The sequence below is a fragment of the Taeniopygia guttata genome, chromosome 7 (genome assembly GCF_048771995.1).
Source record: "Taeniopygia guttata chromosome 7, bTaeGut7.mat, whole genome shotgun sequence".
Lineage (NCBI taxonomy): Eukaryota > Metazoa > Chordata > Aves > Passeriformes > Estrildidae > Taeniopygia > Taeniopygia guttata.
In genome coordinates this window covers 30,067,215-30,094,637 of record NC_133032.1, presented here as the reverse complement: position 1 = coordinate 30,094,637, position 27,423 = coordinate 30,067,215, and the positions used below count along the sequence as shown (strand labels likewise).

At 42.7% G+C, this 27,423-nt stretch overlaps 1 protein-coding gene across 4 annotated transcripts in view; it reads left to right on the top strand.

Annotated features, from left to right (window-relative positions):
- ERBB4 (erb-b2 receptor tyrosine kinase 4) overlaps window positions 1-27,423 on the top strand; it is a 587,866-nt gene that overhangs the window by 280,230 nt on the left and 280,213 nt on the right. For all 4 annotated transcript variants that reach the window (XM_041717639.2, XM_030278010.4, XM_041717640.2 and 1 more), the window contains exon 3: window positions 26,115-26,301. In XM_041717639.2, coding sequence (XP_041573573.2) covers window positions 26,115-26,301 — 187 coding nt within the window. The remainder of the gene's footprint in view (window positions 1-26,114; window positions 26,302-27,423) is intronic.

Genomic DNA, 27,423 nt, shown 5'->3' with positions numbered 1-27,423 from the left:
TCTGCTCCACTTCACATCCACCAGCAGCAAAATCTCTCTCAGACGCTGCACTGCCTCAGAAAGAGATTCTCAAATGGAAGCCTGACATTCCTTGAGTGCCTGCTGTGCCAGGGTCTATCCCTGTGTTTGACTCTGTATTAAGACCCTTACGCACTTCACAGGGATTTGTGCTTGTGTTGCCCTGATTCTTAAGACTTTCTAAAGCCTTCTGAGTTTACATTCTTGTAGAGAACTTTCTCACACAACTTTCTGTAAACAATCTAGTGTTTACCATTCCTCCATAGAGGCAGAGAAATTTGATGTATTAGTGGTTTGCCCAATGTCATTGGAGAGGTGGCACATTCACTCTCCAATCCACTGTCACTTTTGGAAAAGTATAAATGCTGGAGTCAGAAAATAAACTCTCTCTTCTTCACCTTTGCAGTAGCAGCGGCTCGTGTCGTGCTTTCACATGTCCTGTAGTGACATGCTTGATCTGAGGATTTCACTGTAAAAGAGAGGTGTGAGGTACTGAGAATGGGGAAAAAATTCCTTAATTTTATAGAGTGTGCATGACGCTCCCAGTAGGCAAATTATTATAGCTTAAGACTATAATTAAATTAAAATAAAACATCTTAGTATTTCCTTGGCAGCACCTTCATGAAACACCAAACTATTTCTTTTAGGGAGAGGTTGTGTAACTTGCCTGGTGATGACTGGATAGAGATACATGAATAATCTGGGGCGATGAAGGAGTGATTGGAATTCTAAACCCTGTTCCCAGAGGCACTGGGATGAGGCGATACCCTCTGTAGACACCCTGAAAAAGAAGCATTGCTGTTTTACCTCTCCTGCCCTAAGGGCATGGCTTCTGACTGGTACAGAATGACAGCTGGAGGAAAAATTACATATGCTAATTACTCCAAAATTACTTAATTGCTATCAATTATTTTATCACAAAATCAATTAATATTGTACTGCAACGCATTTTTAATTAAAGGAGTCGATAAAAATCAGATAAACTGTGGACACAGAAAAATTGTGGCAAAACTCCAAAGTTAGTCTCTAATAAGAAATGAAGCCCCAAACAGTTCAGCACTGAGATTGAATTAGTTGTTATTTTTATTAAAAAATAAGAGCCCACAGCAAAAACATGAAAGCAGAAGCTTCTTTGTGAGGGAGGATAAAGCTTTTTGTGAATGAAGCTGAAAAGGACACTAGTAGCTATGGGTTTTCGTAACTGTCTACATGCTTCTGAGGTAATTTTAATCTTCATTTAAAGGAAAAAAAAAATAGAAGAATCACTGTGTTCCAGTGTTAAAGTTATTGTGCTTAAAGTGATGCTTGAAAAGGAATAGATCTTCAATACTTAATCACTCCTAGAACAAAAGCATGTTTTATATTCAGCACCTCCAGTTAAACAAACTCTCAGAATTTTTGGTCCTAGTCTCAGAGTAAAGAGGTTTCTAAGGGTAAGAAAATAAATGCAAAAAAAACCACAAAAAACCAACCAACCAAACAAAAAAAAAACAAACAAAAAAACCCCCCAAAAAACCAAAAACCTTGGTTCTGTGGAAGTATCTGGGTAGAAATGTGATTGAAGGGATGGTATGTAATAAATTCCAGGACAGATCTCATGGTGACAAAATTCAGCACTGCTCTGTTGGCATTCCTGGGGTTCATGCTGTGCCCATCTGAGAGCCACAGTTGAAAGAGGCTTCTGGGAATTCAGGGACACCAATCATTCACAACTGGATAATGGCAAGAACAAAACCTGGAGAACATCAGAGGCATAATTAATCCTCTGCCTTTGCTTTTGAGTCATTATGTGGGGTATGTGAGTGGGTGGAAGTTTGCATGAGAAAGGAAGATGCTATACTGCTGTCTAGAAAAGGATGTGGATGTCTGGTGTGTGGCAAAAACATGCAGGTGTTTGGATGCTGGTATCTTATTTTTGGAATGATTTGCTGGCTTGTTAATGATGGCAGCCAGGAGAAATGGGTACGGGCTTCCAGAGGATGGGTGGGTTTTGTGGGAAGATGCAGGGGTGCTGTAATGTATGTGCCTAATGGAGATAAAGTTATCTGGCCTAAATTTTTCAAACTCATGAGGAGAATTTAATGTTTGGGGCTTCATTGACTAATGCACAAAGCAATTTGAGTAATGAAAAACTGCTCTTTGTCAAGCAAAAGCAAGAGGCATTGATGGAAAAGCTAATTTATTTACTCTTTTATGGAGAGAACATGCTTTGCTGAAGTTCAAAACTGACTGTGCAGCTATTGATGACTATTCCTGTGAGTAAAATGGCTAATGAAAGCACTGACACCCTCCCCGTGCCTCTCTTTCGAAACCTGAAAGCTGCAGCTTTGCTGAACATTTGTAAAGGAAGGACTCACAAGTGTTCGTTGTTGTTGTTGTGTGGTAAAAGCTTGCATTTTTCAAGTATTAAGTGCTAGAAATGGCTTGTTTCAGAGCACTGAATGGCTGGAAGGATTTGGTTATTCATGGGCCTGTCCTGGCTGCCCCATCCTCCCCTTGCCCACAGCAATCCGCCCTCTCCCAAAGCCCTCTGCCCTCCTGCTACAGCGGTGGCTCTCTCAGAGGGTCTGTGAGCCACAGCTTGGGGGCAAAAGAAAACTTGCTCATTTTCCCTCCAGCTGAAAGAAGAGGGTCACTGACAAAATTCACCCTGCTCCAAGTCTCATCAGCAGTCCTGGCATTGTTGTGTATTTATGAGTCCCCTATCTGATGTGCTGTTTAGGAGCACTTTGGTTCATAATTCCTGATCCTAGAGACAATTTTACCAGTTGTAGCACCCACGTGGGGAATTGCCAGGTGAGTTCTCTACTTCATCTGGCTACAGACAAGTTCATCTTCCTCCCTAAAGCTGTGTCCGTAACCTGCTTACACCAGGCTGGTTGCCTGAGCGTGGGAGTGCTGTGTGTTGCTGTCAATTTGAAATCAATGTATGAATCAGGAATTTTGCTAAGGCTTGATTGAGAATCTGTGGTTATGCTCTTCTCTGTGCCACGAGTCTGAACTGAGATTTTAAGCTGCAGCTTTTGCCCAAAGCCATTAAATGGGAGATGTTGGAGGTCTGTTTGCTTAAGGGAAGGGAAAGGTTTAGAAGATGGAAGGAGAGAAGGGGAGGAGCTGAGATTTGGGCAATTTAGTGTATGCTCTGACAAATTAAACCCCCTAATGAATGGGGATTTGAATCTTCACCTGATAACTTCTCTTAGACTCACTGTATCACATCCCCGAGCTCTTGTTGTTGCAAAGCTTAAGAAGTTCTGTTATGTGACAACAAGGATATTGCAGTGTGTGTTAAAAGGTGTCAGCTTCTTATAAAGACAGAGAGGCCTTTGAGTAAAAAATGTTAAAAATCTGACAATCCTTTCTCTTGAAATCAGGGGGCGATTTGCCTGAGAAGACTTTTGGCTATGATCCTGTAAAATTAATTTCCCCCTGTACAAACTCCTACGTCCACATTCAAAAATGGAATGCCAGCTGAACAGTGCACACACACACACACACACACACACACACACACACACACACACACAAGTATGCTGGAATGGCACGAGTGCCTACAGTCTAAACTATGTCAATCCCACAGACATTTTTGATGGAATTGTATCCCAGTGACCTGTGGTGGTTTTGTGCCCACACTGGAAAGCCACACTCATGTTTGGTGTGGGGAAGGCCTGTCTGGATTCCCACACACCACGCAGTGCCAGGCAGCTGACTGGATTGAAAGGAAACTATGGGAACATACCAGTGTAAAACATACCTTTTAATGTTAATATTCTTTTTCTATTGACCTCCTAAAAATAAAGTTGCCACCTGAGCTAACAAATATGCGCCTTAAAACCAATAGTAAAATGTGTTATTTTCATGTCACCCACACAGAAGTCAGTAATGTCTCCCTGTCTGGATACTCCAAGATATGAACTTTTTGCAAAAAACTGTGCAATTTTTAAAAGAAAATATGTCTAGAGCTTTCTCATTCTGTTTTACACTTCATGTAGTTATCAGTGTGTTTTTCCATCGTGTCGTGTAGCATGATGTAAGAGGACAAGTGCAGTTATGTGCTCACTGTGTAGATGGTGAATCTGAAGAGATGGAAGGTGGCTGGGCTTCAGTCATGGATTTTTTTTAAGATTTTTTTTTAATGCTTCACTTTTTGCAAAGGTCAGTCTGTCTGCAGAAAAGTGACATTTCTATGAGAAACACAATCTGGTAGGCATGTACAGAAAAAATTAAATGCAGACCACACCACATCCTCCTTGTTAGTGCTCTTGAGTATACACACTCAGCTTTGAAGATCACCAAATCACCTTCCTGATGACAGGGGTTGCTTCAGAGGAGTCGAGATCCTGCTTGGCATGTGCTGAAGCATCCCTTATCCAAGGGTCTCAGATGTTAGGCAGAATCCTAAGGTGTTAGGCAGAATGTTACAGGGAGTAAACAGGCGGAGATGAAAAGTTCTGACTGACCATTTGATGAAGGTGGGGCCATGAAGTACCAATTCAGCTTTCTGGCTTTCAGACATTTTCTTGCTCTGCTGTCTCAAACGTGTTTGTCTGCCCTGGCCTCCTCCTTCTCCTTGCCTTTGATCGATTTTTCATGAGCTTTGTGCAGAGGACGACTCATGTCCAAAACATGAGCACAGCTGTTTACTACTGAGACCTGTGTGTACTTCACAGAAGGGTGTTTTCTCTATTTCTATAAATCTGGCAGAGCTTCCTTTTATCCATGGCAATGTTTGTTCAGAAGATGGAAGGTTATTTAGAGAAAGCAATCAAGGGACATAACCTTTTTTCCCCCTTATTATCAGAAGTTTATGCAACATGACTTTGAGAGTCTTTATGACAGTTTTCTGCATTTAATCCTCTTAGGTTGGAAGGAAGAAACCAGGAGAGGAGCAAGTGCTGCACAGTATCCCAGAGATTCTAGTGAAACCAGAGATTGTCCCCAGAGCAGGATGTCTCCCAATACTTTATCTCCCTTCAAAAAAATGCTGAGTTTAAGTATAGGGCAACAGGCAGGGAGTGGAGGTGATGTGCTGGCTGTTCCTTGGATTTGAGGGAGGAGGTATTTGGAGTAGGGTGCCCAAGGTAGGTACTCTTAGGACCTATTTTTTCATCTGGGGTTTAGCCCCTGTGTTTGATGTATGCATGTGTGATCAAAAAGTGGCTCTGAAAAATACCAGCACATTTCCTATAAATTCCAAAGATCCTGTGCTTTCCACGTGCATCGCTGTGACTTATGGAAAAGCTGTGAGTGTTGATGCCACAGCACCTAAGCTGTGGTCTGTGGACCTTGGTGGTCACTGGCCTCATTATTCTTGAGGGCATCCTGGTTTTGAGTATTAATTACAAACAGGTGAATATTCCCCTGCATTCTGATTCTCACCTGCCCTTCAGCAGGGTGGCTCAGGGAGGCAGCCTGGCAGGGCTTCTGACCATTTCATGGGGCTTCTGGTCAGAGCTACCCAGCAAAACTGCTCCATATCTCCTGCCTGGTGCTGCCCATGGAGTGATATCCTTAGGGACACCTTCCTGTGGGTCTGTTAGTCCAGGGACCAAGTGCTGTCCCCTGCCACGTGCCTGGGGACAGTGTGAGAGCAGCAGCAGAAGCTGACAGGCCGTGCTTTGCGCTGGCCCCGACGGCCAGTCTCGGGAGCCGTGCTTATAAAGCACTTCCTAATGAAGGGAAAAGAAGCCAGAGAGTTATTTTCTAAGAATAAAAATCCCTTTATGGTTTTTTGAAAACTACTTCACACTTTGCACAAATGATCGCCTAGCATCTGGCAGGCTGGGTTTTTGCCATGTGTGGCAGAGGATACAGTTTGTGTAGTTGCAAGCAATCAACTAAAAAAGCTTTTGTGTGGTCCTGGAGCCCAGGAACTTGTTAATTTTGAGCAGTCGTTTTCTGCATTTAGCCCATTAGAGACTCTATTTTTGGTGACCTAATTTGAGCTCTTTAAAAAATAATCAAGCAGCATTTTTCAGATCTGATTTGTAATGGGACTGTGGATTGGTTTTGCAGCTTGAAATGAAAGTTAGGGGAGGGGGTAGAACTTTTATCTGCTTGGTCCTTCAGAGCCAACATTTGCAATTGATTTTAGAGGCCCTCTAGGAAGGTTAATCTGACAAAGACTGTGGCTTGGCTTCACCACTTCAAGGGTTATTGTTTGACTTGCCGCTGGGAAAATAATAAAGTAGCCAGGTTTAAATAATACTTTCTGTGCAAGAACTTCCAGGAGTGCTAGCAAGTAAGTATTACTGGGCATCATCCAAACACTGTCAGAGGCTGTGGATTTGCCTGCTCCCCAGCGTGTAGGATGGGGTTTGGGTTGGAGAGCAGCAATTGGAGCACATGGCAGAATGTCTAGCCGTGGGTTTCAGAGCTGGGGTCAGAGCTCGCACACAGAGATGCTGTGCTCTGGCTCAGCTCTGGGAATTAGTGCCCTGCAGGAGAACTGCTGGCCTCTGCCTGCCTGTGGCTGCAGAGGGTCCCTGGGCACCACAGACTTTCAGTTCCTGTGAGAGGAGAGGGATGCTCACAGCTGAGGGCAGCCCAGGACAGGTGACGGCGTTTTCAGCTGTGCCCTTGGGACAATTCCAGGGAAACTAAAGCAAAGAAAAAGACCTACAAATAAAATCTCACTTTCTGACTTTATTTATGAATTGTTTTTGCATTTTCTGGCCATTCAAGATTATGTTCCCAAATACCAGGTTGCCTGGAGTGGCATTGCAGTGGAAACATACTTTTTTACTTGTTTATTCTTCAATTTCTCTGGATACCCCTTTTCCTCCCTGTGCCAGGAAGCTGCCTGGGGAGCAGATCCCAATTTCAGGCTCCCTTCTGAGGGAGAGCAGCCTGGTGAAAATGGCATTGCAAACACAGGCACAGAGTGATCCTCTGAATCCCTATGAAGAGTCTCTGTGGTATTTCTAAGGCTCTGCAAATTAGAGATTAAATCTGCTAGCTCTGAAGGAAGGGAGAAGACAGCTCCCCCTCTCTTGGAGACCCAGCAGTCCCTGGTGTGGAAAGGTTCACAGGCTGTTGAGGTGCCTACAGGGCAAATGTGATGCATATGTGCACCTCCTGGCCATTGTCCTCTGAAAATCCTTCATTGAGGCATAGGGAATGGGAGGGATAGAGCTGAAAAATGTAGAATTACACCAAAGGTTTGGAGCAGCTGTGAAACTCTTGCTTGGGCCAGCTGAGCCTTCTTGTTATTGAGGTTAGAACTCATCCTTCGTCCTTCTTGATCCCTGCTCAAAGGCCAGGTTGTGTGGGGCAGAGTACAAGTCTGGTTTAAATTGGAGTTTCTTCCTGTTGAATGCTCTGTGCCTCTCTTTTCTCAGCATAAATATTCTTCCAGGGGCCACAAATTGTCAAAGATGAGAGTATAATTCAGTTGACATTGGATTGTAATTAAAAATGTTTGGCCTATTAGAAATACGAGAATCCTATATTTAATTTATATTTGATTTTTTCTTAAAAGATAAAAATCAGTAATTTACCAGTTTCCATGGCCATTTTTCTGTTTCTGTAGCTCAAAAGTATCTTGATCCAACAAACAAGATGTGGCAAATGTTCTAAATAGTGTTCAATTTTATTTTTTTTACTGAAAAAATATGTAAATGCCCGAGAAATTATACTTTGAAAAGTGGCTACTGCAAATTAACAGCATTTCACATGGATCTTACTTTGCATTTTTAATGCCCATAATGGGTGTCCCAAATTACATGATTTGCATTATAAACCAGAACAACTCCTGTGTCGCTGCTGCTGTCCAACAGTTGAATAACAAGGCTTTTCTTTCCAAACTGTATAAATACATATTTACCCAAATGATGCAATTTAGGGTTCTGTTATTTACGTTTTCCTGGTCAGTCAATCATGCTGACATCTTTAATTGCCAATGCTTTTTAAATGCATCTGAGTGAGTCTGGTGTTTGAGGAATGGAAGTGCCAGGCGTAGGCTGGGAGTGATCATTTTGTTATTACACTGACATTTTTGCTCTGGAGTGGTACCTTCTCTTTCTCTGCCTTTGTCTTTTGGGAAATGTTGGGTTATTGTGTTGTTCCACGTTCAGCAGTGATGGTTTTACCTTTCCCCACTGGGCCCGTGGCACTAAGGGAAGGGTTGGGGACGTGCTGGTTCCTTGAGCCACTCTTGTGCCAGGCTTTGTTCTGCAGGTGGGTTTTCCCATGTTTCATCAGAAACCCAGGATGCAGTGTCCAGCCACTTAAGGCAGGAACACCTTTGGTGTCTTTGTCCCCCTTGTCCTGCCTTGTTTCTCCAGTCTCCTGATGTCTGAAGCCTCTGGAGAAAGAGTTGAATGATCTCCATCAAGTAATCCTGCCATCATCTATGTTATTGATTGTTCAAAGTCCTAGCCTGGGCATCTGCACCTGCCTTCAGTAGTTTTTTGGGATTGCTGATCCTCTTTGTTCACGGAGATTCAAAGTAATTCGGTTCCTGCATCATTAGTGTGGTGCCCCCAGTGCTTGAATTTCTCCCCAGGCTGGTGGCCAGAATCATAAATGAGTGAACTCCTTCCAGTCAGCTCGAGCCAGCACGTGTTGACTTCAGGCTCAGATATCAAGAGGGAGCAGGTAAATGGATGGATAAATGTATTTTCTTTAGTGCTGTTTCCCTTACCCAGACAGGTTCCTGAAGCATCCAAGAGTTGTATGTACCTGTTACTCAGGGACTTTCCCTGCTGACTGTCATTTTCTGGTTTCAAACAGATTTATCAGGTTCCAGTGCCAGCAGATTCCAGCAAGGATTGGAAAGTAATCACAGGGTAGATGACAGGGACCCAAAGTAATTGACATCTGATGGGATACTTGCGGCCTCCCCACAGAGATTTACTGGAATTCATCTTCACCACATGGTCTGAAGACCATTTCCCCAAGGAAGCATTAGGAGAAACCAGCAGCTGTGTTTTTTGTTGCTCATGAACCTGCTGCTCTCCCCCACCTCTGGGCCCTGCAGTCTTCCCCAGCTTGTCTTGTCTGTCCCTGTGCCACTCACAGAAGAGGTTTGTAGTGGGCGAGGGGGCTGATGCCAATGGAATGGTTTAAATAGATTTTGCTTCAATGAAATAAACCCTGGAGAAAGGTAGGGGTTGTGTGTTGTGCCTTAATACCTCATGAGCAGGCATGATATCTGCTGTTGGAGTCAATGTCACAGCTCTGTCTGCAGCTTGTGAGCTGATGTTCACTGACAAATGGGCTTCGGGAGGAGGGGAAAAGGCCAGTGCCACAAATCTAGCCATTGCTGAAACGCCCAGGATCTGAGGCTTTTCAGAGAAAGAAATGTGATTATGATGAATGATGGAGGCAACAGCACTTTGTGCTGTTCTAATAATACCTAGCCAAGTGAAAAAAATCCAATAAATGCCTGTGGTTCCCTGGCTGTGCAGGAGCTGTGCTGGTGCCAGCCAGTGTCAAACACAGCCCTTTCAGCCCATGGGAGATCAGGGAGGAGAGCTGGTTGATGTGTTGGTGGCTCAGGGGATCATTTCCCACGCAGGAACTGCAGATGCAGGAGCTGTCACGGCACCCAGCAAACACCATTGCCTCCAGAGGGCTGGGGAAAAAGCAGCTGGTTTGTGTCAGCCTTTGTCCTCCACTCAGAGGTCTGAGTGCTTCCCAGAAGGAAGCTGCTAAAACCTCTGGGTTTTCCAGGAGCTGCCACGCTGAGCCTCAGGAGAGCTGTAGGTGGTAGGAAGGGAGCTGTCCTGGCTCCAGCAGTGAGGGCTGTGCTGGACAGTCTCACCTGGGGATTGCCAGGTGAGCTGCCAGCTTCAGGGGATGCTCACCAGTGACACAGCACAGGATCAAAGGTTTTCCAGAACTTTTCTTCTGCACTTGCCTGCATTAGGAAAACAGGCAGATTGTTGGCTCATTCCCTGAAACCACTGGGTTTTCTTTTTTTTTTTCACAAAGAGAAGCAATGTTCTGCTTTCAATCAACATTTTCCTGGCATCCTGTTTCTTGTGCTGACCTCAGTGCAGCAGTGCAGAATGAAGGGCTCTTTCTGCCTGGCTGTCATTTGCTATTTCCATATTACATGGGCCTGACCTCCTTCCCCCGTGTCCTAGTCCCTGATGATGTTTGACACCTTGTAGCAATTCCAGACCCCTGGTAAAAGGCTGTGCACTGCATTTCATGCATCTGTGGAAGGCTGTGTCCTTCTGGAGTGTGTAATTAAATCCAGAGCTGCCAAAAGTGAGCCACACCGTGGTGTCACTGTGAGTCACATCACTGATTACAGCGCTGCAGGAACTGTCCGTGGTGTCCCATACTTTGTCCCCAGCCTGTGCCCATGGCCTGGTGAACAGGAGCTTATCTGCTGAGCAAAATGTACAAGTATAAAGGAGCAGAGCTGCAAGCTGCATCAGCAGCAACACACGTGCACTATTGTAAATGCAGGCGAACCCAGTGAGAAGAAATGACGATGTCTGACTCAATTCAGAAGGCTGAATGATTTCTTTATTATAACTATGCTAAAATACATCAATATACTATATAAAAGGAGGATACTAAAACTAAATACAAATTTCTCTGACTCTACCTCTCCACAACTCGTGACCCTCTCTGAGAGTTCAGCCCCAGTTGGGTTGGATTGGCCATCAGGCTCAAACAATCCTCACCAGAATCCAATCAAGCACTCACTCCAGGTAAACAATTCTCCAAACATATTCCACATGGGAAAAACAAGGAGCAGAAATAGAAATTATTTTCTCTTTCATTTCTCTCTGTGCACCTCTATGAAAATCCTGAGAGGGAGAAAAATGTGCTCGCCACAGTGCACCTCTAAGGCGAGGAGAGGGTGAGAGTAGCAGCAGTGGGATTTGGACAAATCAGGAATTGAAGATACATAACATAAACAGCACATTTGCCAGCTGAAAACCCAGCAGGATGATGATAAAGTGTACAATATTTATTGATATCTGAATGACTATTTGTGTTAAAAAAATGCATTTTAGAACTTAGCATAAACTCAGTTATTTGATTCTAGCACGGCTTACTATTTATTAGGAAATATATCAGGGTTTTATAGCCATAGTTCACCTTAGGGAGAAAATTAAAAAAGAAAAAGAGAGAGACTTTTATATATAGTACTGACTTAGTCAGTACTATATATAAAATATAATAATAATAATAGTAATCGTATTAATATAATAATAGTACTGACTTCTAATCTAAGCACTCTTAGCAGCTTGGCTGCAGAGTGAAAAGAAATGGTGGATATTTCCACTTATCCTTTGTTATGGAACACTATCACCTCTCTCTATCTCCATCAGCAGAGCTAGGTAATAATTTACTGTAGTGGACACTGAGGGATATCAGCTCCAAGCCGCTCCAGTCCAGGTAGTTTGTCATCATGAGCTTTCAAGAAGTTAAATTAAGTTGATTAAGGGAGAAGATCTGTCATGTCAGCATTTTTGCCCACCTAGAAGGCAGCACTCCTTCCCTCCCTCCTTATTCCAGCCTGTCTTCCTTCTGCTGAGTTTTCTTGTGTATGGAAGTAGCTTTGAAGAGCTACTTTCTTAGTGTGCCTCAGAAATAGCAAATGTTGTATATATGGAAATGTAAATTATGCTGATTAGCCAAGTGTTGTAGTTTGAGGCAAAAAGTTCAATGAGAACATGAAGAGCAGGAAGGGTATTTGGCTACTGTGCATGATCAGCCCTTCAGCAGCTGCCAGAGAGATTAATCCTAAAGCTTGGGAAAGCAGGGCCTAGGAAAGGCAGCCAGTAGCTGCAAAAGATGAACACACATGCCTGGTATAACACTGTCTTTCTGGAAATATTAACATCTTGACCCATAGCAAAATTTCATCATCCATCCTTGATCTGCTTCAGGAGCCTGTTTGGTGGTGACCCAGCACAATGTTTGGTGCTGTGACTCAGAGTTCAGAGCCCTCAGTGGCTGCCTCAGCTGAAGTCCTCAGGCTGTGGATGACTTTTCATATGGCTCTTTGTCCTCCTGCCCCCACCAAGGCTGAGCCTCGGCCAGGGACGATGGACATCACGGAGGAGGACCTGGCTATGGCAGTGATAGGTACAGCAAAGCCTCTGGTGACATCACAGGGAGTTCCTGGTCTTAACCAAACACTTCGGGAACTCTCCAGATTAGTCCTGAGCTTGTTTTTTTTTTCTCTGAAAGGAAAATATTTCCTTTTTCTTGGTCTGTCACATAACTGCTAATATTGAAATAAACATTCGGTGTTGTTGGTACAGCTGAAGTTAATCCCAGCACAACTTCCCTAGAAGGAAAAATACTGTTGTGACGAGCCCTGGAAGAAGGCAAATATTTTTGTCTGTCCTCCTGTGGTCACACACACATGCAATCCCACCAGCAGCTCTATCCAGTCCCATTCCCTGTGTGTCCTGCAGTGCAGGAAGGGATGGCTTGCTGGAAAAGATACTTCCAGTTCCATGACAGAATACAGCATGAAGATAACTAATTAAAACTATTGGGAGTTCCTGTGAAACAGCCTGTGATTAAACATAGGGATTTCTCGTGGAACAATTAGATGAATTTGGTCTCAGGTATCTCCCCCGACTTCATGGCCACTGGTGAGCAATACTGAAATTGTTGGAGTTCTGTCTGTTTTAATGGATTCAGTTTTAGTTATGAATCTCATCAAGAGCAGCCAAAGCAAAGGACACTTTAATTTAATTTAATTTGTAGGTGTACTGTGAGTTAACTTTGACTACAACAGTAAAGGAAAATGCAGTTTGCCTTGCTTTTGGCAACACCAACATGTGAAGAGACATGAGGATGAGCCTCCAGTGCCTTCCAGATCCTTGTCTCACACCTGTGTCTCCAGTCTCATGCTTGCAGGGAGAGTGGCAAAGGCTGTGATAGTGAAGTTTCTCAAGCAAACATTATCCCTTAGAGCCGAAGCTGGGTCAGGAGCCAGTTCTTTGTTCCCTGCAGTTTGCTGTGAAGACAGCCATTGGGATTTTTGGGGTTCCATGTAGGCATTGTCCCATTCTGATCAATATTCTGGCAAGGGAAAGCATCAGAGTGCCAGGGCTGTAGTGATCTCTTTAGCCAGAGGAGTGCCAGGGCTGTAGTGATCTCTTTAGCCAGAGGAGTGCCTTCTGACAGTTTGGTGCTGGTGAGACACACAAACTTTGGCTCAGTGCAAGTCAGATGGGATCTGCTGGCAAGGGAAACATGGCTAGGCCAGTGAACCTTGCCTGGAAATGGCGCAGACCTTACCATTGGCTCTGCTTTAATGAATAATTTGAAAGTAATGCTTGAATGGAGCAGCGACTTTCAGCTCTTTTCACTAAGCTCTTAGCATTGGCTTGCAAAGACCATGGCTGTTTCTCTGCAACTACTGATAATTTGTGTTTTCCTCTTGCCTTTTCAACTTCATTTCAGTTAAAAATTCCATTACACAGTGTGAGGGCACTGTGTGACACAGACCTTTCCCTTTTCTGGAAAGCGTGCAGCCTAAATGCTCAAGAGAGGGCAAGAAGGCTGACAGTTTTCTGAAAGCAAAGGAAAATTTGCTAAATCCTTTCTTGGGGACCAGCGAAGGAGAGAGATGAACTGATGGGCTGGTGGAAAGGGAACAGTCTCTAAAGGTGGAGGAAAGAGAAGAGCTGAGCTTGGCTTGTTTTGTGTAGAGAACAAAAGCTTAAATGGTCTACTAATTGCTGCCAATACCTGGGAGTAGTTCCAGCTAAAGGATAGTGGCAGCACACACGCACATGCCAAGTAAAATAAGCCCCCCTGGCTTTTGAGAAGGCTTGGGCAGGTGATAGTTCCCTTCTTTCTCAAGCTCTGGTTCAACAGAAGCCAAACCCCACAGCTCTTGCAGTGTCAGGTCTTTAACATTCACACCACCAAATGTAATTAAGCTCTGCGAGGGCTGCACTCTGGGTAGAATTTATCTCTTGGTTTGTAATGCTTTAATTTAGTATCAAATATTCATGGACTGGCAGGGTCAAGTGAGGATAGAAAAGTACTGTAACAGGCATAGGCAAAGTAGGATGAAAAAGAATTCAGCTTAAAGGTTAGTCATCCATGGAAACCCATTAGGAAAAATACTGTAAATAACTTCCTGCATCTGTGAGTCTCAGAGCTAAACATGAGCCACTCCTGCCCCCACCCATGGAACTGCCAGAGCATGGGGTGTGCCAGCTCACACGCAGAATTCAAAGCAGAATTATATAGTTATATTTCCTAACTCATCCAGATCCTGAAGCACGTTGGGTGTGCTCTGCACTGAACAAGTCTGTTGCATCTCACGGGTCTAAGGGACAGACCTCATGGGTTTCAGGTTTGAAACATCTTGTAAATATCTATGAAGAGTTTTTGTGAGACCAAATGATTTTTTTGGGAATACCCTGCCTGTTTAAGGACATGGTTCAAAGCCTGTAAAATTATGCTTATTGGCTTCAAAGGATCAGGATCGACACTGTCCAATTTAATATTCTCAAAACTAATTTATTCAACAAATGAAATTACTGAATTGAGAAAAACGAATGGATTTATTCATTCAGGAAGATGTTTATGGGGCCTGAAAGGTGTGTTTGGTGTGTCTGGTAGGGAGTTCTCAGGTGGGGCAGACTGGGTTGGGAGGAAGGGCAAGCACCTTAATCCATGGCACCGCACAGGGAAATAACTGAAATTCAGAGCAGCTGGGAATAAATAATGAGCTGGTCAAAGCCCAAGTGCCTCCTTTTGTCTGGCACCAGGTGAGAAAAGAGGGAGGAGAAAAATAACTGGGTGAGAAGGTCATGGAGCAATGTGGAAAGAGGAGCTGCAACATCTGGAAGCTGTGGGACTTCAGGAAGTGTGTGGACACAGGGAGCTGATGCTGAGTACAGACTGGATGCTCCATCTCCAGCAGTGAAACACCCATGCTATCTTCTGTTTTCCCAATTGCCTCTCAAAAGCACTGGTGGCTACAAGCAGAAGAGAATTGGGTAAAAAAGAAAAGTAATTTCGAGCCAGAAATGCCTGCAACTTAAACCTGGTGCTGGAGCTGCCAATTTGAGCTTTCTAGCCAGGCAGGGTGCTGGGAGAATGAGAACTGAGAAAAACCTGTCATTTGAGCCAGGATTTCCCCCTTATCTCACAGCAGCATGCAGTGTGGAAACTACCTAAGGACTGCATTTCTAGACACCCAAAAAATCCAAAGACAAGAAATGTTGCAGGAATACAGCATGTAAACAGACTTTTTAAAAACATATGTGTATCTGTAAATATGTAAAAAACCATCCATAACTCAACTCACACACCTGTATTGTGCAGAAGGTCTGAAATTTCTGAAAACTCCACAGGTGCTAAACTTAATTCTGCAAAATCCTCAGGCACCCTTTAGAGTTAAATTAATACTGATGTAATTAAAATGGTAATACTGTTTGTTAAAAAAGAAAAAAAAAAAAAAGAGTATTTAAATAATTCATTTTCCTATTGGTTCTGTGGAGTGTGCTTAGGTTTAGCAATTATATGCTAACTAAAATCAGCCTCTCCTGTAATGATTTCATGATAATCTGACCTTTGATGGTCCTGGCTCACAGCAGCTGGCACTTTCTACAGTTTACAGACTGTAAAGTAATTAATATCAATGAAATACCACTGCTGGCCCTTTGATGTGTTTGGGTCCTTGAACACTCCCTTTTCTCTCTCTCTTGAGCATTTTTTTCCCCTGATGTCCCTGACTCTTGGGAGTCTGGCCACTGGAGTGCTCCTGATGAAGGGCACATCCCAGCTGAGGGGTGCACTGGTGAGCACCCTCTCTTTTGGGGTCCAGAAGACATAACTGACAACATGCCAGGTTTAATTTGATTTAATATTAAGTACAATAATAGCTCTTGAAAAGCTGTCTTTCAGGGAACGGTAATAAGGGTATTAATAAAAACAGGTGAGGAGAGATGCCCTGGTTTTAGCTTTCTGCATTATTTCATTATTGTCAGTCAGCACAGAACTCCCTTGAGATTATTCCTGTGTAGTTAATAACATTGTTTCTGTGATAACTTTAATGACTGAGCCTTTCTTCCATCCTTAGCTGTGACAATAACCACTCTGCTTTTTTTCCTTCAACAAGCTATTGTGTGGGGTTCAGCACATTAAGAAACATTTCTGACTATAGAGGTTTCCTCTAATTAAATTATTGGCAAAAGATTGCTTGTCCAGTCATTTGCTGGTGATGAGTACTGAAAGAAATTATATCTTGTAGAGAGTATTACACTTTTCCTGCCATATTTTCCCTAAAAAAAGAACAAAATGGTATAAAAATAAGCAGTAAGATTGCAAACTCAGGCACTCCGAAATTAGATAGTGCCAGCATGATGGGTGTCTGGATCTGTCCTTCCCCACTCCTGATCATGAGCTTTTCCTCTTTCTTCTCTTATCTCTTGCCCTGTACCCCATTTTTTTTTCCTTTCATAAAATCACCTTTTCTCCAAAAGTCTTAATTCTTAACCTTTTTAGAATTTTTATGTCAAGACCAAATGTCTTTTTCTGGTTTATGTCTTAGAAAGAAATAATTTTCCTCTACAACTTTTGCAACACCCCCCTCCCTAAACTCACCTGTAATAAAAAAAAAAAAAAAAAAAAAAAAAGGTGTTTGCACACCTTGAGGGAGCCACTGTTTGTTCATTGGTGAAATAATTGTATGTAGTAATAATGCTGCATTTAAGTTGTCTGGTCATTCTGGGCATGATTTAAAAGTTCCTGTTTCCTATAAGATTGTGCATCCAGTTTGGTTCAGAAACCACACAGAAAATGCAATGAGTGGGAGAAGTTTTAATGTGCCCCCTTGAAGAAAAGTAGTGGAATTAATGCAGAGGAAAATCTTATTTTAGGGTTAGTGCAGTCACTGCAGATTAATGATGGTTCCCCTGGTTGGTGGCACCCTGCATAACCTCAAAAAGTGGAGTTTACATTTCTTTCTTAAAGTAAACCTCTGCATTTGAAGATCAGATAATTTAGTAATTGCTTACATCTTACAAATTATGAATCTATCCTTGAAGGAGATTTTAGCAATCTATTAAAGCCTGAGTAACTGAGTTACTCTCCAGCTTCCAGATAAACAAAACAAAACCACAGCTTTGAAAACAAGAAGCCTCTTCACTTTTTATCTAAATGGAAATAAAGCCAGCCAGCCTAATCAAAAGCCAGCGATTAATGAATCTCTTCAGGGTTTCTATTCTTGAAAAGATTAGAGTTTAAAAGGCTGAAATTGTTTCAATAGGTAGGTGTAATGTGGAGCTCAGATGTTGTATTTATATATGCTCAGCTAGAAATAAGAGTTGCTAAAATCCAGTATCGGGATGAAGATTCTGTTCTTCAGTGGAACCAGACAAACAGTTAAGAACTCCAATATTCACTAATTTCAGTGTGCAAAAATGTCCTAGAGCACCAATAAAATTGGTTCCTACATGGAAATGCTTTTGAAAGACTCGTTAAAAAGTGGATGTTGCACGTATGAAACAAATTGAAAGTGGGTTTTTAGGAAACTTATTTTCTTGGAAAAGGGAAGCAAAGCTCTCCAAAAATAAGCAAACTGCTTTTTCAGGATTGAGCAGCCAGCAATTTGCTTCTTGAAAAAACGCAGACTGAGAATGTTGAGCTGAAATTTGGCAAGGTTAACACATTTTCACTGTGTGTAGTAAGTTCCTGTGTCCAGAAATAGAAACAGCCTTTTGCTTGCAGGAGTGGTGGGGCACCTTCACCTGCAGTTTAAGTAGAAAAAATAGAAAAGTCCTGTTGTTCAGCTCCACCTCTGTACCAGATCTCTGGGATGTTTAATTTGTTCTGCATTATTCCAAAGAGTAGGAATTACGACAGCCAAGAGCTCCCATTGCTTCCACGGTAGAGACTGAAAAAAAAATGTTAATAAATGCATTTAATTTACTTGTCTAGATTTTCCTGTAATTCATACCAACTGGCCTGGCTGTGTAGTAGGAAAAAAGCAATCACAATATCTGATGTACAAAGCCTGTCACTCACCATATATCAAATGAACAAATAAAGGTCCCTTGTTCCATTAAATAACCACAAAACATTCCTGGGGTCTTCACAGGCACCTTGCTTCCCATGGCGTGCACTTCTGGACACCCTTAGAGCTTGCACTGCTTTTGTCATGAGTACTTTCCCATCTGACTTCTGATCAGACACTTGACCCCTCAAACCCATGGTGGGGAAGGCTCCTTCTTCACCTCTGCTCTTTGTGGGGTTTCTGTGAGTTTTGTTCCTCTTCAGCCACGGGCTGTCTCGGGCTGTAAGCTGGAGAAGCTGGGAGTGCTTCTGAGCTGTGAGAGACTGTGAATTCATCCTCCTCCTCCTCCCTTTCTTCCATTTTCTCCCCTTGGGAATGGTTAGATGGGCTCCCTGTGGTGCTCCAACCAGCCTCGTGAGCCAGAGGACCAAGTTCAGCTTAGCTATGAGCAAAAACATGAGGCCACAGTGCAGAATGTAATGCTCTTTTCTTCTTTGGTATGGGATGCCTTGTTCTGCCAAAATAAATGCACCACCATGGTTGAGCCCACTGCCATCTCAGGATGCCTGTGGCAGTGCAGCCAGTGTAAATGTGACCATGGAGTTTTGACAGCACAGCCCTCATATTGGCTTTTGCACTGAAAGTGTCATGAGACCCTTGAATGCACTCAGCTTCTCACGGGCTGTGGTTCTCAGAGGGAAATTGATAAAAAAGGATGTCTTTGCACACGGTTATTACTTTCCTAAAATCCTTCCAGAGTGTTGATATTATTTAGTTTATGAAGTAGCAGTTTGTGCAATTTTACGTCGCCTGGAAAGGAACCGCGATTTACTCGATTTGAAGCTCCCGAAAGCAGAGGAGGCAAAAGGCATCAATCTGTGCTGTTGGAAATTCTCTAACTGGGCAGCTATAAGCTGCTGTGCTTTGAGTGGCTGCAAAATGCAGCATCTACTGAACGGCCTGAGTGCTAAAGCATTTTGTAACAGCATAATGCTCTCATTGTAGTCTTTTCAATCTCATTTAGGACTAAGCTTTCCCTTGGGAGATGATACAATAAACTCCTGAAAACCATGCTGCAAATACATTGAAGCCAATCAGGGAATAGAGTGTAATGTCAAAGTCTTACTGGCTGGCTAAACATGCGTGTTCCACAGCGTTCCTCAGGACAGACGGATGTTAGCTGTGAAGATGGGCTTGTTACAGAGTGCAGGCTTTGTCTAGGTCATAATGTTGCTCAACATAAACAGCTCAGGGTCAGCTGATTGTGTCCTCTCAGCCAGCCTGGGCACCTCAAACTTCTCAGCAGACACTTCTAAGCAGATATACAAACAGGAATTGTGTTTTAGACTGGAAACATTGGGAAGACTCTCATGTAACCCTGCTCATTTTCTCTGTTCAGAGGATGTTTTCATCTGAAAAGTGGGCAGAGACACATGGGGCAAGCTGACACCTGAGCTTCATTTGAAGAAGTATTAGGCAGGCAGAATACTTGTGTACATCATTAGAAACTGTATTTCAAAATTTGAAAGCAAAAGGATTCAGGTTTTTGGTCCTGTTATTTGCCTATTTCTACTTAATGTTCCCATTGCCACATTATTTTATTATTTTGTTGTTATTTTGTTTTTCAAGTCCCAAATTGTTTTCTCATCAGTACTTTAAAAATGAGTCAATATACGTATTTCAAAGGCTCCCCATGATTTTACTCCTCCCATTTATTTCCAAATGCCAGATTTGGACACTGTCTTGCAGTTTAAAGGTTTCTAGACTGGTATTTGTTTTTCTTCCAAGACCTCCCTAGACCCTACTGTAATGTATATGAGCTCAGACACAGCCAAACTTAACTCAGATCAACAACAATGTGTTTCCTACATCAAGCTCAGTAAATAAATAACTGCACAGCTAATCCTCCTTTATTTCAATGTATGAAAAGTCCCACTTTTGGAATAATGCAATATAAAGACCAGCCATTCAGAAAACAGAGCTTTAGTTCAACAACTCCCAAGGTGGGTTCTGTAAATTATGTAGCAAAATCTGTACAAATTTCCAGTGGCCTTAAGAAAAGATGCATCTGACTAACTGCTGCTTCAGAGGGAATTGAGTGCTGTGTTCAGTTCACTGATCTCTGCTGCTCAGGATGTTTTGTAAGCATATTACCAAAGAAGACCAGATGTCTGTGAGGGAAAGAGTATGAGTTAAAGTTCCTACCAACTGAATAATAACAACTGAAAAATAAATAACTGAACCCACACTTCAATCCTGCAGCATGCAAGTACAGCTCTTAACATTAAATCCAAGCTTTTCCTTTGCTGTTAATGCAAAGTGAAAGACTACCACAAGATCCTCTTTCTTTATTAACCAACTTGAATAAAAACTGCATCTTTAGTGCTGTGGACAGTAATCTTTCTGCAGCTGCCAAGGCAGCTCTAGTTAGGACACACTGCTTGCTCCTGACCAGGCACTAGAAAAGTTTTTCTACAAGCTGTGTTCTGGTATTGATCAGCGTGCTCAAACTTAAGGGAATTTTACTGAAGCTTGTATGAAATACCTGGAAAACCACTGGAGGGCTTAACATCACAATTCCTCACACAAGTGTTGATGTAATTAAAGGATGCACAGTGTGGAAGGAGGCAAGACATGAGCTTGTAGTGGGACAAAATTCCTTACATGCATGCCATGTTAGCTCTGACATAGTCTCAAGCAGGAGAAATGTCAGTGTGTGCCACGTACTTCTCATTTGAGAGAAGCTGGCAAAGGCTGGATCCCTTCAATACCTGAACTGCTTTGAAAATCTCAGCTTCTCGTGTCATTAGAAATTCAGAACTCTCAGTGAGCAATGCATGGAACAGCTAATTGAGCTCCATAAATTGCTATTTCCACATTTTGGTTGCTATTGTTTCTCCCAGAGTTAGAATTGTAACTGACGTAGCTGCTTAGAGACTACTTTATGGTTATTCAGTAAACATTAATTATTTTAATTGTGACTGTGACAGGTGTCTTGCACTGCACGGGTAAAAAGGTATGGGGAAAAAATTAATTGATGGTTACCAGCATGCTCATAAACGTGCCTGACTGAATTTTTGAACTTATTTAAAGTTAGGCAGGTGTTGACTTTGCTGTATTGTGGGTTTTTTTGGTGTAATAAAATTTGTTTCCTCAAAATTTGGCCAGTCGGATGTTGGGAAGTTCTCAGCAGATACAAATACACACTTTTTAAGTGATAAAAAAATGCATACTGTGTTGACTTTGCTGTATTGTGGGGTTTTTTGATGTAATAAAATTTGTTTCCTCAAAATTTGGCCAGTTGGATGTTGGGCAGTTCTCAGCAGATACAAATGCATACTTTGTAAGTGATAAAAAAAGGAAAATGGGAGATACTCTGATCAAGTCCACTTGAGATGTGAAAAGTTCTTCCTTTTTTTAATGTTTGTGAATTAAACACACTTATTCTTCAGGTGATCCTGCCCTCCTGCTCTAGTGTTTACTGGTGCTTTCAAGTGAGATGGAAGTGGATCAAAAAGTTCTTAGCTTTTACGGAAAAAGGAAAAAACACCCGAAAAGAGAATTAATTGTCAGTGGTGCCACAGGTGTGAGCTGAGCCCTGTGACAGGTTTTTGTTTCTCTGGCCCTGTGCTGGGGACCAGTGTCTGATCAGCCGAGGCAGCAGGGATGTTACCAGATCAGGTTCAGAGCCTGGATAAATGTGTGTGCAGCTGAAATAAACCCCACAATAGAGTTCTCTTCGGTGCCTCTGCCACAGCCCAGCCTTCCTGATGGATGTTAAGAAGCCTTAGTAGTGTTTATAAGAAACATCAGCTTCCCTAATCGTTCATTGATCTGTTGTTCTGGGTGGAATGATGAAGCTTTCGCTGTTATTTTGCTCTGCTTCACTCAGATTCGCTTGATTCGAACCAAAGGACGATTTAAGATGGCAGGGCACAATTTTACTCTCATTTACTCCCAGCTGACAGGATAATTCTGGTTTTGCTGTTGGGAGCTTCAAGTGCTTCATCTGTGCTCAGCTAGTATTAGTTGTAATTAAGGGAATGGGCTGTCTAGAGCTCATTTTTACAGTTCATCACCTGAAAAAGAACCTCCAAATAGAATCCTTTTGCTTTTAGTGTCATTTTGAGTTTCTTCCTTACCCTCTGCAGGACTGCCCATCTTGGGGCAGACCTCTGGGGAGGGCACCACCTTCACTGACTCTGTTCTTATCTCAGGGTAGCTATTTGTAGGTTTAAAAACCAGAAAATTGGCTATGTTTGGGCTCATAGAGTCAGTTAGGAGACTGGTTTATAAACTGACATGGCTGTTCCTGGGGTGCAGGACACTGCTGGACACAGGGACAGCAAACTGTGGAGTACAAGTGCTCATCTCCTGTCTGAGAAATGGGATAAAGGGTTTTTTTCTTGGTAAATATATCAGAATCCTGTGGTTTGGTGTGTTTTTTAAGCAGCTTGTGAGGCATTAGATATGTCAAGTGTATGTACACAGTTTTTGGGGATTAGGATGGGGCCGGGCTGTGGCACACGGCGTGTGGGGATTGGGATGGGGCTGCAGCCCAGCCTCATCCCCAGTGGGCACAGCTGTGAGAAGCAGGTGAGCAGCACTGACAGCAATGAGCCATGGAGTGCCCAGGGGCACTGAGCAACCACCAAAGGGCACAGAGGGCACACAGGGGCACTGCAGCAACAGGAGGGGTAGAAAAGGTTGGGCTGAAGGACAAGAAGGGCAGACCCTTGCAGCCTTCTGAAGAGGTAAGGTATTACTGCGTATGGGTTGAAGCTTTCTGAAATTGTGATATTTTGTGTATTGTGGCCGTCTCAACTGTGTTGTGTCGATTAATACTTTTCCCCTGACCTTCCTTTTGTTTGTGCTGGAAGCTTGTTCTTACCCAGGGGCTGATGCCTGATAGTCTCAGTTCCCTTTTTGTTCTTCCTGAGGGACAGGTTCGTGGGAAATGTGTTTTTGGAAGTGCCTGCATGCCCTAGCAGGAGAATCAGACTGGGAGATGGCACTCATTGTTGTGAGCCACTCCACCTTGCTGGGAACACAGATGGAAGCTGGAGCAAAGCAGCTCAAACAGAGCATTAGGATAGCTGAGTCCAGGATACCTGCCCAAGAAAATGTCCAACCTCAAGTTCAAGGGATGAGAAGGTTAAATCATGCCTGACTGTGGCACGAGGCGCAGGGGAAGAGACCTAAATGCTGGTCCCTTCTGGCATGAGGATTGGTAAGTCAGAAGCCAGCAGCCACCTTTGCAGCGACTGCAGCAGGGCTGGGAGTGAGCTCCAAGTGGGCAGGTGTCCATTTTCAGTGACAGCCACGTTAAAACTTGCAGTGCCTGTCCAAGTGACAGTGTTGGCTGTGAGTGGCTGAAGCCTGAGATGCCTTCTGCCTTCCCAGTGTATCTCCTTCAAGATGGACTGGTCAGAAAAGACCCTGCAAACCAGAAACCATCCTGCAAAGCAGCTTATTGTCCTGCATTTTTTCATTCCTATTTGAATTTAAACCCAAATGAAGCCCTGTCTTAAGATATCAAACTACTAGATTTGGTTCATCAAGTGGTTGTTTCCTAGGAAATTAGAAACCCTTTGGGGTTTATTTTCATAATTTTGTATTGCAAGCACGAACATGGCAGTGTCTCCAGCAAATGAATGTGTGTTGCAATATGGTGGCAGCCATGGGACTGCAAAGAACCTTGTGGTTTGTCAAAATACTTGCCATAATTTGCCATTTCAGTTGGTTAAGCCAGACAAAGTGCAGGGCTTCTGAGGCAATTCACAATTATCAGCAACAGGACATTGTCGTTTTCTCTGGTGGGCTAGTGTTTTGTTTTGGACTTTTTTTTTGGCTTTTTTTTTCTCCCCCAAGTTTGGAATGAAGACTTGCTGCTCTGTGTGTGTGTGACATTTCAATCCTGTTCTGAATTGCAGCCCTTTCAGGTGGAATTGCTGTTTGGCAGCAAGACATACCCTAAAAATAGAAAATGTGGTTATAAGTGACAACAATTGGCAGGGAGGACCTGTTCAGATGCAATTTTGGAACTGCTTTTAATTTTTTTCCACTCAATTCCAAGTTAAACATCCATTTAAATTAATTAGAGCAATCATAGTATCCCTAGAATATCAATGGAGAAACTGAAGCCGCGAGTGTAATTTAAGTATTTCTTGAATTCTGAGGAGATGCTAAAAAAGGCTGCTTAACAAAAATTTTTGCATATGATGAAAAGCAAATTCCTGACCAAACTGGCTAAGCTTAAATATCTGAAGGCAAAGAGCTATCATGAAAGTGCTGTAAAGCTTCTGATTATAATGGAATCAGTGTCCCAGGGTATAATGCAGCTCTACACTTAATACTTAGCTGCTGAACCCTACTTCTCAACCTGCCTCCACTCACTGGGCTCTCATCAGAGTCCTGTCAGGACACTGGGCTTTGTTTAGGTGCCAAGCCAGTCTGGAAATGGCTTTTTCAGCAGCTTCATCTGAGTACAAACGCTTGACTTCAGAAGGACAGCCAGTACCTCGATTCTGTGGCCCAGCATCCATTCCTTATGTACACTGCCACATGTATTAATAACCTCACAGGCTTTTATAAGCCTAATTAAAAGGCTTGTGCACACTTAAATGTGAAATCATGGCAGAGTGCTGAAGCAGCAAAGCAAGATCCTGTCCTTGGTGCTGCAAATCCATTGCTGCCTTTCTTTATTAATGATCTGTACATGACAAGTTGAATTCTCTGCCTGCTGTTGCTTGTCGGGTTGTTTTTATTACAGTATCGACTGGAGTCCCCCTCATGTTGGTTGTAGTCTGGGCACGTTACTCTGAGCAGAATTTTTCTTTCAGTGTTTTGTTTAAGGTATTGACTTTGCCAAAGGGAAGGGAAAAGTGTGTGCAGCCACTTAAGCACACAAGTAGTGGTATCAATTTCCATCCATTAAAATATGCACATGCACACAAACACACAGCTCTGTGCAGTGGTCACAGGCACGGGCTGAGGTGAGCTTTGGAAAACAGACTCAAGAGACCCTCTCCAATATTGAGATTCTGCTGCCAGGAGCATCCTTCAGCCTGTGCCAAGTCCTGCTGAAGATGGTGGGGTCGTTGTCAGCGTTGAAATGACATTTTTCAAAGGCATTTGTGTATTTCTAGGCCATTTCTTTCAATTCCTTAGAATGAACTTTATTTTCTGAGGGAGCATATTTCTATGGTTTTGTGTGTTCTGTTTTTTTTTTGTTTTTGTGGGGTTTTTTGTTTGTTTTTTTTTTCTATCAAATTCTTAGTGCAGTTAATCTTTCGGACTTTGAAAAAGTTTTTGTAGTTATTGGGTTTTGGGGTGTTTTTTCCCTTTCCAGCCCAGGCAATCAATTCCTGAATATGAGCAGGAGGGTTATTGAGCAGTTCCTCTAGAGCCAGCAAAGATTTCAGCCAACTCAAAGGTGCAGCAATCATTTTGCAAAAGTTTGGATTGCAGTTTTGATCCAAGACTGGGATGTACGTGCGTGGATGAAACTTGGAGATGAATCTTTGCAAACGTTCAGTGATCAGTTCCATTTGAAAATACACAAAATGGGTGTTAGTACAGATGTGTGTTATCTTTGTTTTCTCTTCCAAACTGGCCCCCCTGTCTTCCATCCATTCCTGTTTGATGGTGAGCTCTTTCAGAGGTGTTTTCCCATGTTATGTCCCTTCAGTCCCACCCTGAAATACACTGTACAACACAGAGTTACTTGCAGACAGACAATCTCATCTGAACTGTGGCATTGCCCCAGTGGATTCTGTTCATGTACTGCAGAGGCCTTTGACCTGCTCTCTGCTTTGAGTCATGCAAAGTCATCCTTTTGTGAATCCTTAGTACCTTACAGTGAATTTCTGTTTGTGTTTCAATAAACTGATAAAAATGGCTACCTCTTTATTTTCTACCTTTTAAACAACTATGTCCAGTAAACTCACTAAAATTAAAACAGAAATGTGCTTGAAATCATTAAGTTGAAACAGAATTTGTTTTTCACACGATCTGGGTTTTTTTTGTCTTGGGTAGCAGTGTCTTGTCCTAAAGCACCCACTGTCTGGGAAATTGAGGACAATTAAAGATGGGCCATGTCTGATGTGTTTGTTTCATTTGTGCCTTTCAGTCTATCCGAGAAGTGACGGGCTATGTGCTGGTGGCTTTGAACCAGTTTGAGTACCTGCCCCTGGAGAACCTGCGCATCGTCCGTGGCACCAAGCTCTACGAGGAGCGCTACGCCCTGGCCATATTCCTCAACTACAGGAAGGATGGCAACTTCGGGCTCAGGGAACTTGGCTTGAGGAACCTGACAGGTAAACCAAACTTGGAAATGTGGTGGATTAGTTGCAAGACAAAAAATGAGCCTGTTGAGTATTTCCCCAGTGCCATCGGTCACTTGCATTCTGCAGGAGACTGAGGTGCCACAGGAGCCTGGCAGTTGTGTGTTCATTCTTTTTTTGGTTCACAAAACTACTTCTCTTCATAATGATCCATGAGACTCGTGGCAAGAGCATATTTGAAACAAAAGCAGTTATTGGAAGAGTATGTGAACTTTTTTGTGTGTTGATATCATGAGCATGTTGGTGATCATTGATTACTGCACACTTTTTCCTTCAGGTGCTGGCTATTTTCTGCCAGATTATCTTAGCTTTATCATCCCCTCTGCCTCTGTATCTTTGCTTTATTCAATTTTAGAACTCCCTTTTCTAAGCAAAAATAGTGCATTACATATAGTGAGAAAAGTGCTTTTTTTTTTTTTTCTTTCAGTCAAAAATGTAAGCAAAGTCCACAGCTTCATGTTTACCTGTAAATTCAGGTCTGCATCATGCTGTGGGATAGATCAACCATTCATTTACTCCATCTGAGGATCCAAAGTCAGTGCTTTGGGAGATTAAAACTTGCTGAATATCAACAGGCTGTAACTTAATAAAGAGCAGGCAGTGGCTTTTAGGGACTTCACTAGAAGTATTTTATTTATACCTTGTTCCTCATCAACTGTGATAATTTCTACACTAAACTTTGGTAATTTTGATGTGGCTTTGTATCTGCTAGTTGCTGAAAGCTGACTTAAAATCACTGAGCTGGCTGTGGAGATTGAACCTTAGTATGGAGAGGTGGGAGCCTTCTAAGCTATATTTAGGCACCCTTCCCTCTCTGCTTCTTTTGTCTGTCAGTATTTAGAGTAGCACGAGTGCTTACAGTTCCTGTTCAGCCTCACTTGGCTGTACAGCAAGGCTTTTAAAAACAGGAGGGAAAAGAAGGCCTGAAATAATTTACCAAATAAACTAATTTTGGATGACTCTGATTAGGCTCTTTCCTCTGGTCATATTTTTGACAATTTTCTTTACTGAGACCATCATGCCAATATCAGAGTGCTTCCCAAATGTCTCTAAATCCCTGCAATCTACTACTCTTCACTCTGTCACTGTCATAAT